Here is a 13751-nt window from a genome sequence, read left to right as displayed (position 1 = left end):
GGCTTTTACTGTGTTCTTGAAGTATAAACCTTTCCATTTCCCACATTGCCTTCCATGTGTTCTGAGACACACTAGCTGAACCTTCCATAAACCGCCTCAATTTTTCAAGGCAGATGCTTGCCTCACTGCAAGAGGGTCTGGGGGGGGACTTCTTCTTCTTATTCTTCTTCTTATTCTTCTTCTTCTTCTTCTAATTGCTGTTTCATACAGATTTTAATGTGTTTTTGTGTGAGTTTGGTATCTTTCAATGGAAAATCCTGTATAACGTTATAAGAACAACCTTAAATCGGTGCGGTTTGGCATTCACAAAAAAAAAAAAAAAAAAATCTCAAAATGAAGCACAAACCATAACTACAGGGCAAATAATGTATGATGGTACAATTTATGTTAATACAGGTAAAGATCTCTGGAAAAGGTGTGCTTTCTACAGAAACCTTGATTTAAGGTAAACCCCCATTTAAGGTTTAAAAAATCAGGTTCCTGTAAAAACATTAAATAGGGGTTACACTGTAGATTTAATACAACGTGAATCGGGACTTCTAATTTATGATGTGCTAAGTGAGAAATCGTCTTAATGAGGAACGCACTACGTGGTTGCACTGTATTTTCTCGTATCTGGTTAAATTTTGGAAAGGCTGCTACAGAGTAATTTATAGCGAAAATGTTATCATTACTCTACTGGTGCTTGAAAATTTAAAACTCCCAGAATCGGTTGCCGACACCGACATGTCTAAGGACGGGGAACCAACTTATCTCATTCCTTCGCCTCAGTCCAGTGCTCGTCAAAAAGGATTGAAGGACGCTTAAGATCTTTTAGTGCACTTACGTTGTCCACGTCGAAACAGTTGGATAAGGAATATGTTTTCATGATGCTATCAGGTTAAGTTGGGTTAGGTAACTGTTTGAATAAGAAAACTTCGTTTGCCACAGAAGCCACTGGAGTGGTACTACTACGATTTTTCAGAATGAACTTGAACATAGGCGTTCACGTTGTCTCGGAATTAGAAAAATAACTTGCGAGTAAGCTGTAGTATGGAAATCTGCGAAAACACAAGTTTTGAACAAACTGATTACTGTTACGTACCGATTTTAATGTGTGTGGGTTTTTTTTGTTTTTTTTAACAGACTTTTGCAAAAAATCTGATATATCGACAATCAGGTATAGAAAGTAAATGTTTCGTCACTATGAATACTCACTTTAACTGACTTCTACTGCACTTTACTTTTTCTCAGATGTCTTGAATTACCGTATTTACTCGTGTATTAGACCCCCTCACGTATTAGGCCCCCCTTGCCTATTCGAGACGAAGAAAATGAAAAAAATAAATCTGGAATAAGAGACCCCGCAATGTAATTCTTCAGACAAGAACAACTATTCCGCTTCAAAGCGGGTACAAGCCTTACTGCAGATCTGATAGCATCACACAAATTTGTGAATAGTTTTGTCCGTATGACTCGCGCACCGCGCCGAAGTCATGCGGTACATCTGTGTTCCATAGTTAAGAAATGTCCGCCTCGGTAGCTGTTGGAGATTCATAGAAAAGGACTTGTACACACACTAACGGCGAATATGTGTACTAGAATCTGTAATCTCCTTGTACATAGTTTAGTATTCAAGTAGGAGCTCCTATCTAGCGGAGCTACTGGGAACTGGCATGTCGCTTGTAGTTATGCTTCTGTTTTGTACTGGGTTGTGGTAAGTAAGAGTAAAGATAGCAGCCATGACGCAGTGAAGTGATTGAGTGTTTTATTTACTAGTAATATCCCCAACATTTATGGTGCCGAAATAACCCATCTGTTCAAGTTACGATACGTTTCATCACAAACTTTCTAGGTTTGAAGAACTTTCACACCAAGTAACCATGGATCTTCTGTAAAAGAAATGTTTCATCACGCCACTCGACACAGGATCACGATGAGTACAACAGCTGTTCCTTCTGAGATGTGATGAATTGAATTACTAACGTAGCATGCTATATGGGGATTATACGGCATTATTGCATTGGTGTAGTCATTATTTCTGCACTTTTCAAGACTTGTTATTTCTAAAACGATTCCATGCCCTCCTGTGTGACTAGTGCTGCCAACTCCTGGAAACAAGGTGGACTATTACCGGCCAGCTGGCTACTGTCACGAGAACAAAGCACTGCCTGCCACACGTTCCTCCGCACTCCCCCTTCAGCCATCATAAATCACTTTCATCGAGCTCGCCCGTCTGTCACAGCTTCAGCCATGTCTATAAAAGATCTGGCCCTTCTGAAATGAAAGCGAACTACTATGCAAGCAAATTTAACGCACTTTGTCAATCTTTTGAAAGACGAAACAAATACACCAGACCATGATGAAATAGAATATCTTCTTGATAGACTTCAGAACACTTTGCAATTATTAGTTTCCTCAGACGATCTTATATACTACCAGTTACCCACCGCAGATTATGAAACAGATGTACAGGCATGTAAAAACTATCTTGACAGTGCAACAAGAGCTATACAGCATGCCAACAATATTCTTACACGGAAACCAGCGGGGACAAATGCGTCAACATCCATTCCCATTTCTAGCCATTATGTTCCACCCCCATTTGTTCCACTCCCGACAATACACATCGAGCCATTCTCAGGTGACATAGAGTCTTGGTCTTGTTTCTGGGAGTAGTTCGAGACAGCTGTTGACAACAACACCACGATTCCAGACATTAGCAAGCACATGTTATTATGAGGATATCTACAAGGGAAACCCAGGTAACTCGTCGATGGTATAGCACTTAGTTCAGAAACGTACGCCCAGATTAGGACTCTACTTACTGAACGTTATGGCGACGAGGATAAAATAATTCAGGCTCATCTGAACTACCTGGAGAATTTACCACCCACCTTATCAGAGAATCCTGATGATCTCAACGTGACATAACTGGAGTGCCACCGTAGAGTTCAAGCCCTCAAAGCGCTCGGCGAAGACATTAATGTTTACGGACGCATGATTGCCCCGAAGAGGCTTTTCCAGCAGCAATCTGCACACATTGGCTAATTGACGTAAAGCGCAAGAAAATCTCCAAAGGTCATATGATGTCTCTGATAGAATTTCTTCGTTAGGAGGTGGAAGCGGCCCTTAGCACTCACGGGGGAAGTACCCCAGCTCGAACCGCTAAAACCGACTGGAAGTGCACTTAACATATGAAGATAATTATGTCTGTTCTACTACCCATCGAGGGCCTTTATCTGTAAAACACCGCATTAGTGTACAATCAATGTTTGGAAGTTACGGTGTACAAAGATTGCAGAAACACAATTTGCAGCAGAAACTACCATGCAACAGGCACTTCGGACCATTATAGTAACAAGAAACAGATGTGGTGCAGTATCATCTGGCAAAAGGTTGAACAGGTGATTGCAACAAGAACTCTTAACACATACAGTACCGTGTTGACATAGTCATCTTTCCCACAATAGAAGATACTGTGTTGTCCTTTATTTGACGTCGAAGTGTAAATGTGGAGTTTCAATGAAGTGATTAAAACACAGCAGAATGGAACAGTTTGTACACTTAACAAGGGCAGCATGTAGCATACTACATTATCTACAATGTTCCCGCATTGCAATAGTCCAAACTCAAATGCTAGGGTGATCACATTATCAAACGAAGCAACAAGAACATTCACATCATAACCTGCTCTTTGCCATGCGTATGTTAACATAGGTCTGTATCTTGGTGCAGATAGTTGGTTGTTGATGACGGAGTGAAGACGGCTGATGGAGTATCGATTATGTAACATGGCCTGCGTGGTATCTGTTTGCAAACGTACAAAATCAACAAGATGTCTGACATAGAGCTTGTATTTCCTAAAAAATATACATCTATAAGTTGACAGTATTTGGTTGCCTTTGGTGGCAATATCTTTATTTGGAAAACATTCTTCAATGACTCTGTAGTCTTTGTGTCCTGACCAGGAATTGCAAAGTAATAGACCTCTCTTACGAACATGTTCAACAAGGACCGAATTAAAGAAGCTCTTCATATGTGCTTTAGTCATTTATCCACTTTTACTTGCTTCAACATGGATGTTCCGTGGACACATTGCTGTCAGTTTCTTTTCAACCTGTGGACCAAACGTTCCGTCCTTTTCCTGCAGACAAATGTGAAGCTTGTTCGCTAATTTACCATTCATGGACACAGCCACATCAATTGTGTAACTATGCATAGAACTATTCACAGACTGTACCAGACCAACTGTTGATTTTTCCCCTCTGTTTGAAAGTGTTAGTTCATAAGAAAATTGGCTCTGATCACTATTCCACACGCATTCCTTCATTATATTCCCGTCTTGAATAAACATGCTCACATCTGCCACAAATGTTTGTGCTGTTTGTATAATAACAGCTCTTCTTCAGTCTCTTTGCGAGCCGTGAACATAGTGATATGTTTGGACGAAATATTATATTCGTCTTTGAAGGCCCCGACAAAATGCAGCGAAGCTTTAAAATTGTCCAGAGAAACTGCTCTCACGGCCTCCAGAGCCCAGGCTTGAATGTGCCAGTAGTGGGCCACTGATCCATTATCTCTAGCTCTGTCAAATTGTGCTTTTACAGACTCTTTTAAAGCCTTCAATTTTAATGTTCTGTTTCCCTTGAACAGACTTGGGTCTTGCCTTTTGCGCGTCACATAATCTAAAAGTACCTTGCAGTTTGATTCCGACCTAATGCAGCTATAACGCTTCATTAGTTTCTGATAAGAATTGTAACTGTGATTATGATAATCCTCATAAATGCTGTCCAATGTTCGGTCCTCAATACTCTGTATCACACTTGTTCGTACACGTTTTGGGGGTGGAGGAGCGAAATCATTGTCACGTGTAGTTCCTTCTGTTGCTGGATTGTCGGTATGGTTGGAACCCTCATACTCATGTGCTGTTTCTTCTATTGATGGTTATGAATTTCATGTTTTTGGTCCGTATTGAACTGAGAATAATATATAAGTAATAATAATAATAACGTAAACGTTTCCACCTTTTCAATACTACAATATATTCACAAAATTACAAATTATACGGTACTAGTTTCGACCCATCTAGGGGTCATCATCAGCCGTATTGGAGCGAAGATCATTTGTGGCGAAATCCTAAGACAAATGATCTTTGCTCCAATACGGCTGATGATGACCCCTAGATGGGTCGAAAGTAGTACCGTATAATTTGTAATTTTGTGAATATATTGTAGTATTGAAAAGGTGGAAACGTTTACGTTATTATTATTATTACTTATATATGTTTCTTCTATGCCGTCCCCCTCACAGCCATCATTACTCTCCAGTGTGTCGGTATGTAGTTCTGTTACAGATCCATTGTATTTCTCATGTGGAATAAAGTATGGGTTGAAGAATTACACGAAAGACGTGATGGGAGAACTAAAAAGGTTATTCTTCGCACCTCGGACGGAAACCGCATGACACAGCCTGTCCAGGTGGTCATCCCACTCAAGATAGACTAGGGTGGGGAGGATGTTGGAGATTCATAGAAAAGTACTCATACACACTCTAACGGTGAATATGTGTATTAGAATCTGTGATCTCTTTGTACGTAGTTTAGTATTCAAGTATGAGCTCCTGCTGTCTAGCGGAGCTACTGGGAACTGTCATGTTGCTTGTAGTTATGCTTTTGTTTTGTACTGGATTCTAGTAAGTAAGAATAAAGATGGCAGCCATGACGCAGTGAAGTGATTCAGTGTTTTATTTACTAGTGATATCCCCGATGGTAGCGTAGACCTACTACAGCTCGACGTCGCACAAATACAATCAATAAATGAAAAAAGGTTCCACTTAATCGATACTTTCTCTTTTTTATTTAGCCTTGGGCAATTTGTAAAGACATTAATAACCACAGAACATGTTTCGATTGCTTAGTAATCATCATCAGCTGCTTTACATGTAGCTTAGGTAAAAATAGCATAAAATCGATATCATGATTTACATTAAACATTAAAACATTAATAAACAGATGTTAGTAGAAAGCGTATAGGTGGGAGAGGGGGGGTTGCATTGAGGACAGTTGTTAGTTGGACAATAAACTTAATATTAAAAACACTTATTGGGCTAAAATGACTTAGGTTCACTATGAGTCCTGAGAAATTTTTTCCAATAAAATCACTTGCTGTTGAAAACTTGTAGATTTTTGGTAAAATGCTCCTGTTGAATTGTTTATGAAGTGTTTATGTCTTCTTAAAAACGACTTCTGGTTTTTCTTCCCCTCACTTGTCTCTTATTAGGTGGAAAAGTATGGCCCATTGTTGAATGAAGTCTACTATTTGGTGTTCAAGAGCTTGTTAAGTTAGATCTTCTGTATTAGGACCCTTGTCCTGTTTGTTTCCTTTACTTCCCGTGCTACGGGTGTAGGTTTGTTTCATCTGTCCTCGCCCTTGTGTTCCCCTCTCGCCCCTACCTTCACATCTGGTTGCGTCACACTCTGCCGACTATAAATATTCGGCCGTCTCTTCATTCTTTGTCAGTGTGAATCGGATCAGCTCGGGACTGGAACCTATTTCCACTCCATCGATATGACGGCTCTTTACTTCATTCTACCTGAAGATTCAACATTCACCCAGGTAGGGCGAGAGACATTTTAAATTTTCTGGGTAAGCTGGTTCTTCCCAGTTTAGTTCTTTCTTGTAACGTTTTATTCTACATTATCACTTTTCCTGATGTGTTAGATCAGGGATTTCCAAATGGCGGCCCACGGGCCGCATGTGGCCCATGAAGCTATTTCTTGCAGCCCGTGAGGACGTTATAAATGTATTTGAAGAAATGTGAAGAAGAATTTACTAAAAATATTTGATAGGTCGTTTAAAAATGTATTCATTTTTATATCCTGTATAGACCGAAGTCAGAACTAATTCATTCTTTAATATTATCTCCTGTGTTTTAGTATTCACTTGTGCTGAATAGATTCTTTGATTTAGTAAAATGAAAATCCAAGCTTCGCCGAAAAATGAGCCCTCCCAAATACCAGTTCTAGGTCTTAACAATTATAAAAATGGCCTTCAACCGAAATGCATTCTATAGAACTCTAAAGACTGCCTGCCATTAGGCATAGGATTTCAAGGATAATTTAATAAAAACCACCTATTCAATACTTTGCACGTTTAGTGTGGTTTGAATCTACATGAATTTATGTAGACTTATTAGGTCAGATACATGTTTCACCCATTATTTTGGGCATCTTCAGCTTGTAGACAACCTTTAGGTCAAGGTTCGGGACTTTTTTTAACTAATATATACAAATCAGTATATACAAGCATTAATGATCTCTTAAGATCAGGATAATAATTTTAAAAATGTGAACTAAACATAACTGTGGCTAACATTAGTTAATGGTGTTTTAACACATTAAATTTTTTTTGTCAGTCCTATTCTATCTAATTTGAAAATATGTCCAAAACTAAAATGGATCTTCTTCTCTATCATAAGTCTTGGGTAAAGAGGATATTACATACCGGGATTCATTTGACCCCTATATCATATCATGTTCTTGACGTACCGTAACTGATGTCGGGATGTGTTGTCAACAAGTGGAGATTTTTGAACTGACTGTTAATTGTAGGCTGGACAAGATTGAAAATATAAATTTAAATTAACTGTGTTTTAACTTGGCAGTTCTATTCTATTTAACTTAAAAATATGTTCGAAACTAAAATGGATCTTCTTCTCTATCATAAGTCTTGAGAAAGGAGGATATTGATACTGGGGCTTACTTGACCCACATATTTCATTTTCATGTTCTTGACGTAACTAATATTGAAATGTGTTGTCAAACACTAGTGGAGATTTAAAACCGATTGTTGTAAATGACTGGTCAAGAACGTTGTTGTGAATGAAACTGTAAGCGTCTTGACTTCGGGTCTCGTGTAACTTCAAGGAATTGTCAAGAGTACAATATTAAGCTATTTCTTAGTTTTAGGCTGCTGCTTAATTGAGAAGGAACATCCTAGACACTTGATACAGTCTTGTATCAATATAATTTCCGTTGATGTGTTACTTGGTCTTTGGAAGGGATTGTAAGATTATCTGTAATGAAGTCAAAAAGAAATTTTAAATTAAGAATTAAGGGCACGCGTTGTGACAGAATGTATTAAACTAACACCTCATAACTGTAAAATGACTTACTTGTTCAATTCATACTACTGTACGCGCATATTTTAGTGATAGATTTTTGTACTCGGTGAGGCGTAAGAAGGGAGCACTGCCGGTTCCGGTAACACTGCCAACTGAATGGAAACGAAATATAAATTGAATCGATATGAATTTTCTAAACCTTTATTATCTTACGCCAACAACTGTGTCACACACACAATGTGTAATACTATATAATATTTCCCGATGCGAAACGTGTTCCTGGCATGAATTCTATAGTTTGGCTTTGCTGTGTAAACAACAACAGTACGAGTACGTAAAGTGTACGCCAGGTGTCGCACAGTGATGATAAGCGATTCTTGGTTTGTGTTTCAAAGGTTGCCAATACGAATCTCGAAGATAACCGAAGTCGACCGATTCAGCACTAGGGTGTAAATCTATCGCTAAAAAGTGCGCAGATACTAGATGGACCTGTCTGTTCCGGCAGCGCCTGTCTTATCAACATTTCTACTCCTGGTGTTGTATTGGTGCGGTAATGGAGGGGCAGGGCATGGACTTATGATAGAGAAGAAGATCCATTTTAGTTTCGAACATATTTTTAAGTTAAATAGAATAGAACTGCCAAGTTAAAACACAGTTAATTTAAATTTATATTTTCAATCTTGTCCAGCCTACAATTAACAGTCAGTTCAAAAATCTCCACTTGTTGTTGACAACACATCCTGACATCAGTTACGGTACGTCAAGAACATGATATGATATAGGGGTCAAATGAACCCCGGTATGTAATATCCTCTTTACCCAAGACTTATGATAGAGAAGAAGATCCATTTTAGTTTTGGACATATTTTCAAATTAGATAGAATAGGACTGACAAAAAAAATTTAATGTGTTAAAACACCATTAACTTATGTTACCCACAGTTATGTTTAGTTCACATTTTTTAAATTCTTATTTTGGCATGTTAGGCTTAAAAGATCATTAATGTTTGTATACATTGATTTGTATATATTGGTTAGAAAAGGTCCCAAACCTTGACCTAAAGGTTTTCTTCAGGCTGAAGATGCCCAAAATAATGGGTGAAACATGTACCTGACCCAATCATTCTACATAAATTCATATAGATTCAAACCACATTAAACATGCAAAGTATTGAATAGGTGGTTTTTATTAAATTATCCTTGAAATCCTATGCCTAACGTCATCTCCAATACGGAACAATAATGAGAGTTGTTACTTGTAATTTGCCTGCTCCGAACTTGTGAGCTCCAATCTTTTTTAACTGTTAGAACTTCTGTATCTTGATCTGTATCGTGTGTGGTCAAGTTGCCTGGACTGATGACTCATGGCTACTCTTGTAAACAGTGTGTGACATTTTTCTTTTTAAAATGTTCGGATCTTGCTGTAATTTCCCTAATTCTCCGTTATTTATTCACTGTGAGTATTGTAATTGTCAGTTCTTTTCTATTATTTGAAGAAGGAAAGTTTACTCCTCTGGCTGTCGATCTTTTTTGTTCTCAAGTACTTAGGCCTTGTTATTCTATCTTTGTTATTGTTAAATTTTTTAATTGTAAAATTTTCTTTAAAGATCTTCTAGCCTTTGGATCATTACTTCTTATTACTTTTTGTTCGATCACATTTATCCTCCCGGTGAGGTTATTTTTCAATTGTTTATATGTCACAGTCAAACTGTTCTTAATGTCCTTAATTTCTGTTAAAAAATTATTGTTCCATGTTAAAAACACTCATGATTGTTATTAATTAAATTTAATACTCGTTGAAACATTTCTTTCATTCCTTTGTATATTCACGGACCCCCCTCTGATACCAAACGGCCCTATAAATAGTTACATGCTTCCACTCCTTTCTGTCCATTATTCCTGCAATTATCCGTCTATTTTATCGTATACCCATTTGTATGATGTACCAAATATTACCATACATCTAACTTTTTACATTTAGAAATCCTGCCTTCCATCGAAAATAGCCAGTATAACTCAAATACATTCATTAAGTTTGTTAAAGAATAATGTAGAATGTTTATATGTAAAATTTATAGCTCTTTATAGCCTAGAAGCCACGTGTTCACTGCACAAAATTTGAGGTTGTCACATATTGGACCCCCCCCCCCCCCCGCTATTTTTGGCTAAAAGTGGGGGGGAAAAAAGGGGGTCTAATACGCGAGGAAATATGGTAATTTAGTTACTGAAAATGCTGTAACTCAAAAGAAATTTTCTGAAAGTATTGTTATTTATAAGAGCTATACTACTGAGTTTGCCAAAGGGACTTGCCATTTTGTCAGTACTATAATCGTCTGTTTAGAATTTTTTACATGGTGTTTCATCGTGAATGTCATATATAAATGTGTTTAATTAAATTTTCAGCAACTAGCAGAGAGTTTGAATGAATTTGGACAACCCTGGAAGGAAAATCCTGGTGATGGAGCATTCTATGGGCCAAAAATCGATATCACAATTAAAGATGCTTTGAAGCGATCCCATCAGTGTGCCACAATTCAGTTGGACTTCCAACTGCCCATCCGCTTCAATTTAACTTATGTTAGGTAAACACGAATTATCTTTGAAAACTCATATACTCTAGTTATTTGTTCAAATTTTCCAAATCAAGAACTGTTTTTTCTTAAATTTGTGTTATTTTTAGTGAGAGTGGAGAGAAGAAAAGACCTGTAATCATTCACCGGGCTATCTTAGGTTCTGTTGAAAGAATGATTGCTATCTTGACCGAGTCGTATGCTGGCAAGTGGCCCTTCTGGATATCTCCCAGGCAGGCCATCGTAGTTCCTGTGGGACCACCATTCAATGACTATGCTTTTAAGGTAACTTCCGCTTTCATGTTCTTCTATACACTAAAACTTCTATGTTCTACATAGTTTATACCTTTTTCTGTACACTTATCAAGTTTTACTTCTTTTATTTTTTTCAGATTCTGATGGAATTTTTATGGTTTTCATACAATTATGTTTCATTTATTTATGTTTTATCTTTCATACATTTATTTTATGCTTATACAAGCAACATCAACTTGATGCCACCTCATCATCAATAGCAAATATATGCGCGGCATTGGTCATGTAGCTATCAGTTTGCATTCAGGAGATAGTGGGTTCAAACCCCATTGTCGGCAGCCCTGAGGAGCGTTCTATTTTGGGGGCATTAGTAAGTAACCAAGAAAGAGCTTGGTTATTAGGGCTCACCATAAACTCTCTATGATCGAGATACTCCGCAAAATATTCAATTGAGAGGATTAAAGCAAGTACTTCCCGTTCGTATATGGAATATTTACGTTCTACAGGTGACAATAAGCAACTAAAATAGGCAATAGGGCGGGTTTGACCCTGCACAGTTTGCTGCAAAACAGCGCCAATGGCGACATCGGAAGCATCAGTAGAGAGTTCAAACTTGATATTGAAATCAGGAATTTGTAGAAGAGGAGCTTGTGATAATTTGGCTTTTAAACAGGAAAAATCAGTTTGTTGGGGTTCATGCCAGTGAAACTTTACGCCTTTGCATTTCAACAAGTTAAGAGGTTCGGAAATATGAGAAAAATTTGGTATATATTTGCCATAAAATCCCACCATGTCAAGAAAAGAACGTAATTGATTTAAGTTCTTAGGATGAGGTACCTTGTAAATAGCAGAAACCCTATCCGGATCGACAGCAACACTGTTAGAATTGAGAATGTCCTAAAAAATTAATCGAAGTTTGAGCAATTTAGACTTTGGAAGGATTTACCATTAAACCCACCAAGTGAAGACGTGTTAGCACTTCACGAACATGCTGTAGGTGAGTTTGAAGATCAGGGGTGTAAATAAGAATATCGTTGATAAATGGTAACAAATATTGATATTTTATATCAGAAAAAAATGAATCAACAAAACGTTGCGTAATTTGTGAACCTAAATTTAGACCAAAAGGAACTTTTTGAAACTGAAAAAGACCATTTGGAGTAATAAAGGCACTGTAACGAGAACGAATTTCATCTAAGGGAATTTGGTTGTACGCAGAATTAAGATCAAAAATGAAATAATATTTGGCATTGGAAAAATGTTGAAAAGCAGATTGCATTTTGAGCATAGGATAAGCATCGTAGAGTATCTGAGCATTAAGCTTTCTATACTCCACAATAAATCTCGAAGATCCGTCAGGTTTATCTACGATAAAGGCTGGGGAGGCATAATTAGAAGAAGAAGGAATTGGAAGGAATTGATTTAAAATTGTCATTCTAGGAGGGCTTAAAAATTAAGGGGATGAGCGAACCAGAGTGGTATCAATTAGGTTAATATGAGCCTTGAAATGTTTTACTGTACCAGGAACAGGAGTGATAACGTCAGAAAATTCCGTTAACAAAGACAATTTGAGCAGATTTAATTGAATTGATACTAGGAGACATCAGTGAGGTCAAAGAAGGATAATCAACATTATTGATTAATGGAATAACTTTTGAAGAAAAATGAAAAGAAACCTTAGAGTTCAGTGAATATAAAATGAGGCTAGTATGAGAAAAAATCATGCCCTAAGATAATAGAGGAAGATAAGTCAGAAACAACATGAAGGTAAACGGCCAGGAGAAATGTTGAATTTGAACAGTAAGAGAAATATGACCAAGAACATTCATAGGTTGATTGGAGGCCAAAACACAAAGGGCAATAGAAAGAGAAAAATGAAGATCAGAAAAAATATTTTGCAAAGATTCAAAAAAGGATAAACTTATTAAAGAAAGAGCAGCTTGAGAATCAAGAAGAGCAACTGAAGGTACATTATTAATGGTCAAAACGATACGAGACTTATGAGGTGCGAATGAAGAACACTCACTCGAAAAGGCTTGAGAAGAAAAGTTAAATGGCAATGAACGACCATTAGGAACAGAGTTAGTGGGGAACTGAACAATAGTAGACAGATTTTCCCCATCATTACGTCTACTGTTTAACGATGTGGGTAAGACGCGTTTCCCGAGTAGGGAGTAGCGCAATTCCTAGAAATACCCTTTCCTTTGCAACAGAAGCAAATAATAGGAGAACAAGTATTATCAGAAGAACATCTATACAACACGTAATTAGTATTGAATAGGTTGAACCTTATAAATAACTCATCTCTGTGATCTGTTCAATATGGAAACAACAATGAAGCTTATATCTTTCAATAATGGGAAGTTATCAGAAAAGCAGTCCATAATGTTGAAACAAGAACAAAGTGACAAAATTCGAGAATATCTGAGGAAAGATAATAACCTCAAATAGTATAAGTGTACACAAGGAGTGCAATTAGAATGAAGAGAAAAAGTCTGCTACCATTTGTGGCGATTGGTTACTTTATACTTGCTATATAGTCATCACTGTTGATGGAAAACTGGGCGTTCAAAGGCAACAGTAATGATGTGCCACCGATCCCTCTGACAAAGGTAAGCTCACTAACATCTTATGGAAGCAAAAATTTGAAACGAGCAGTGTGACAGGAAGCTACACTGGGAGGGAAAGGAATAGGTCCTTGGTAGGTACACAATAAAGAAAAGTGACCCCCATTTGATAACGAAGATTAACAACTGTATTAGATAAGTATAAATGACTTTGCGCAGTAACACACACATATAAAAGATCTGATACATCACAGATA

At 37.5% G+C, this 13751-nt stretch overlaps 1 protein-coding gene across 4 annotated transcripts in view; it reads left to right on the top strand.

Annotated features, from left to right (window-relative positions):
- The window catches only part of ThrRS (threonine--tRNA ligase), a 250000-nt gene that overhangs the window by 174593 nt on the left and 61656 nt on the right, over nt 1-13751 (top strand). For all 4 annotated transcript variants that reach the window (XM_067146758.2, XM_067146755.2, XM_067146757.2 and 1 more), the window contains 2 exons: nt 10506-10684; nt 10783-10957. In XM_067146758.2, the coding sequence (XP_067002859.2) occupies nt 10506-10684; nt 10783-10957 (354 nt within the window). The remainder of the gene's footprint in view (nt 1-10505; nt 10685-10782; nt 10958-13751) is intronic.

The sequence above is a fragment of the Anabrus simplex genome, chromosome 5, assembly GCF_040414725.1.
Source record: "Anabrus simplex isolate iqAnaSimp1 chromosome 5, ASM4041472v1, whole genome shotgun sequence".
NCBI classification, from domain to species: domain Eukaryota; kingdom Metazoa; phylum Arthropoda; class Insecta; order Orthoptera; family Tettigoniidae; genus Anabrus; species Anabrus simplex.
Note: the sequence above shows the minus strand (reverse complement) of the source record. Positions and strands in the feature narration are given on the sequence as shown.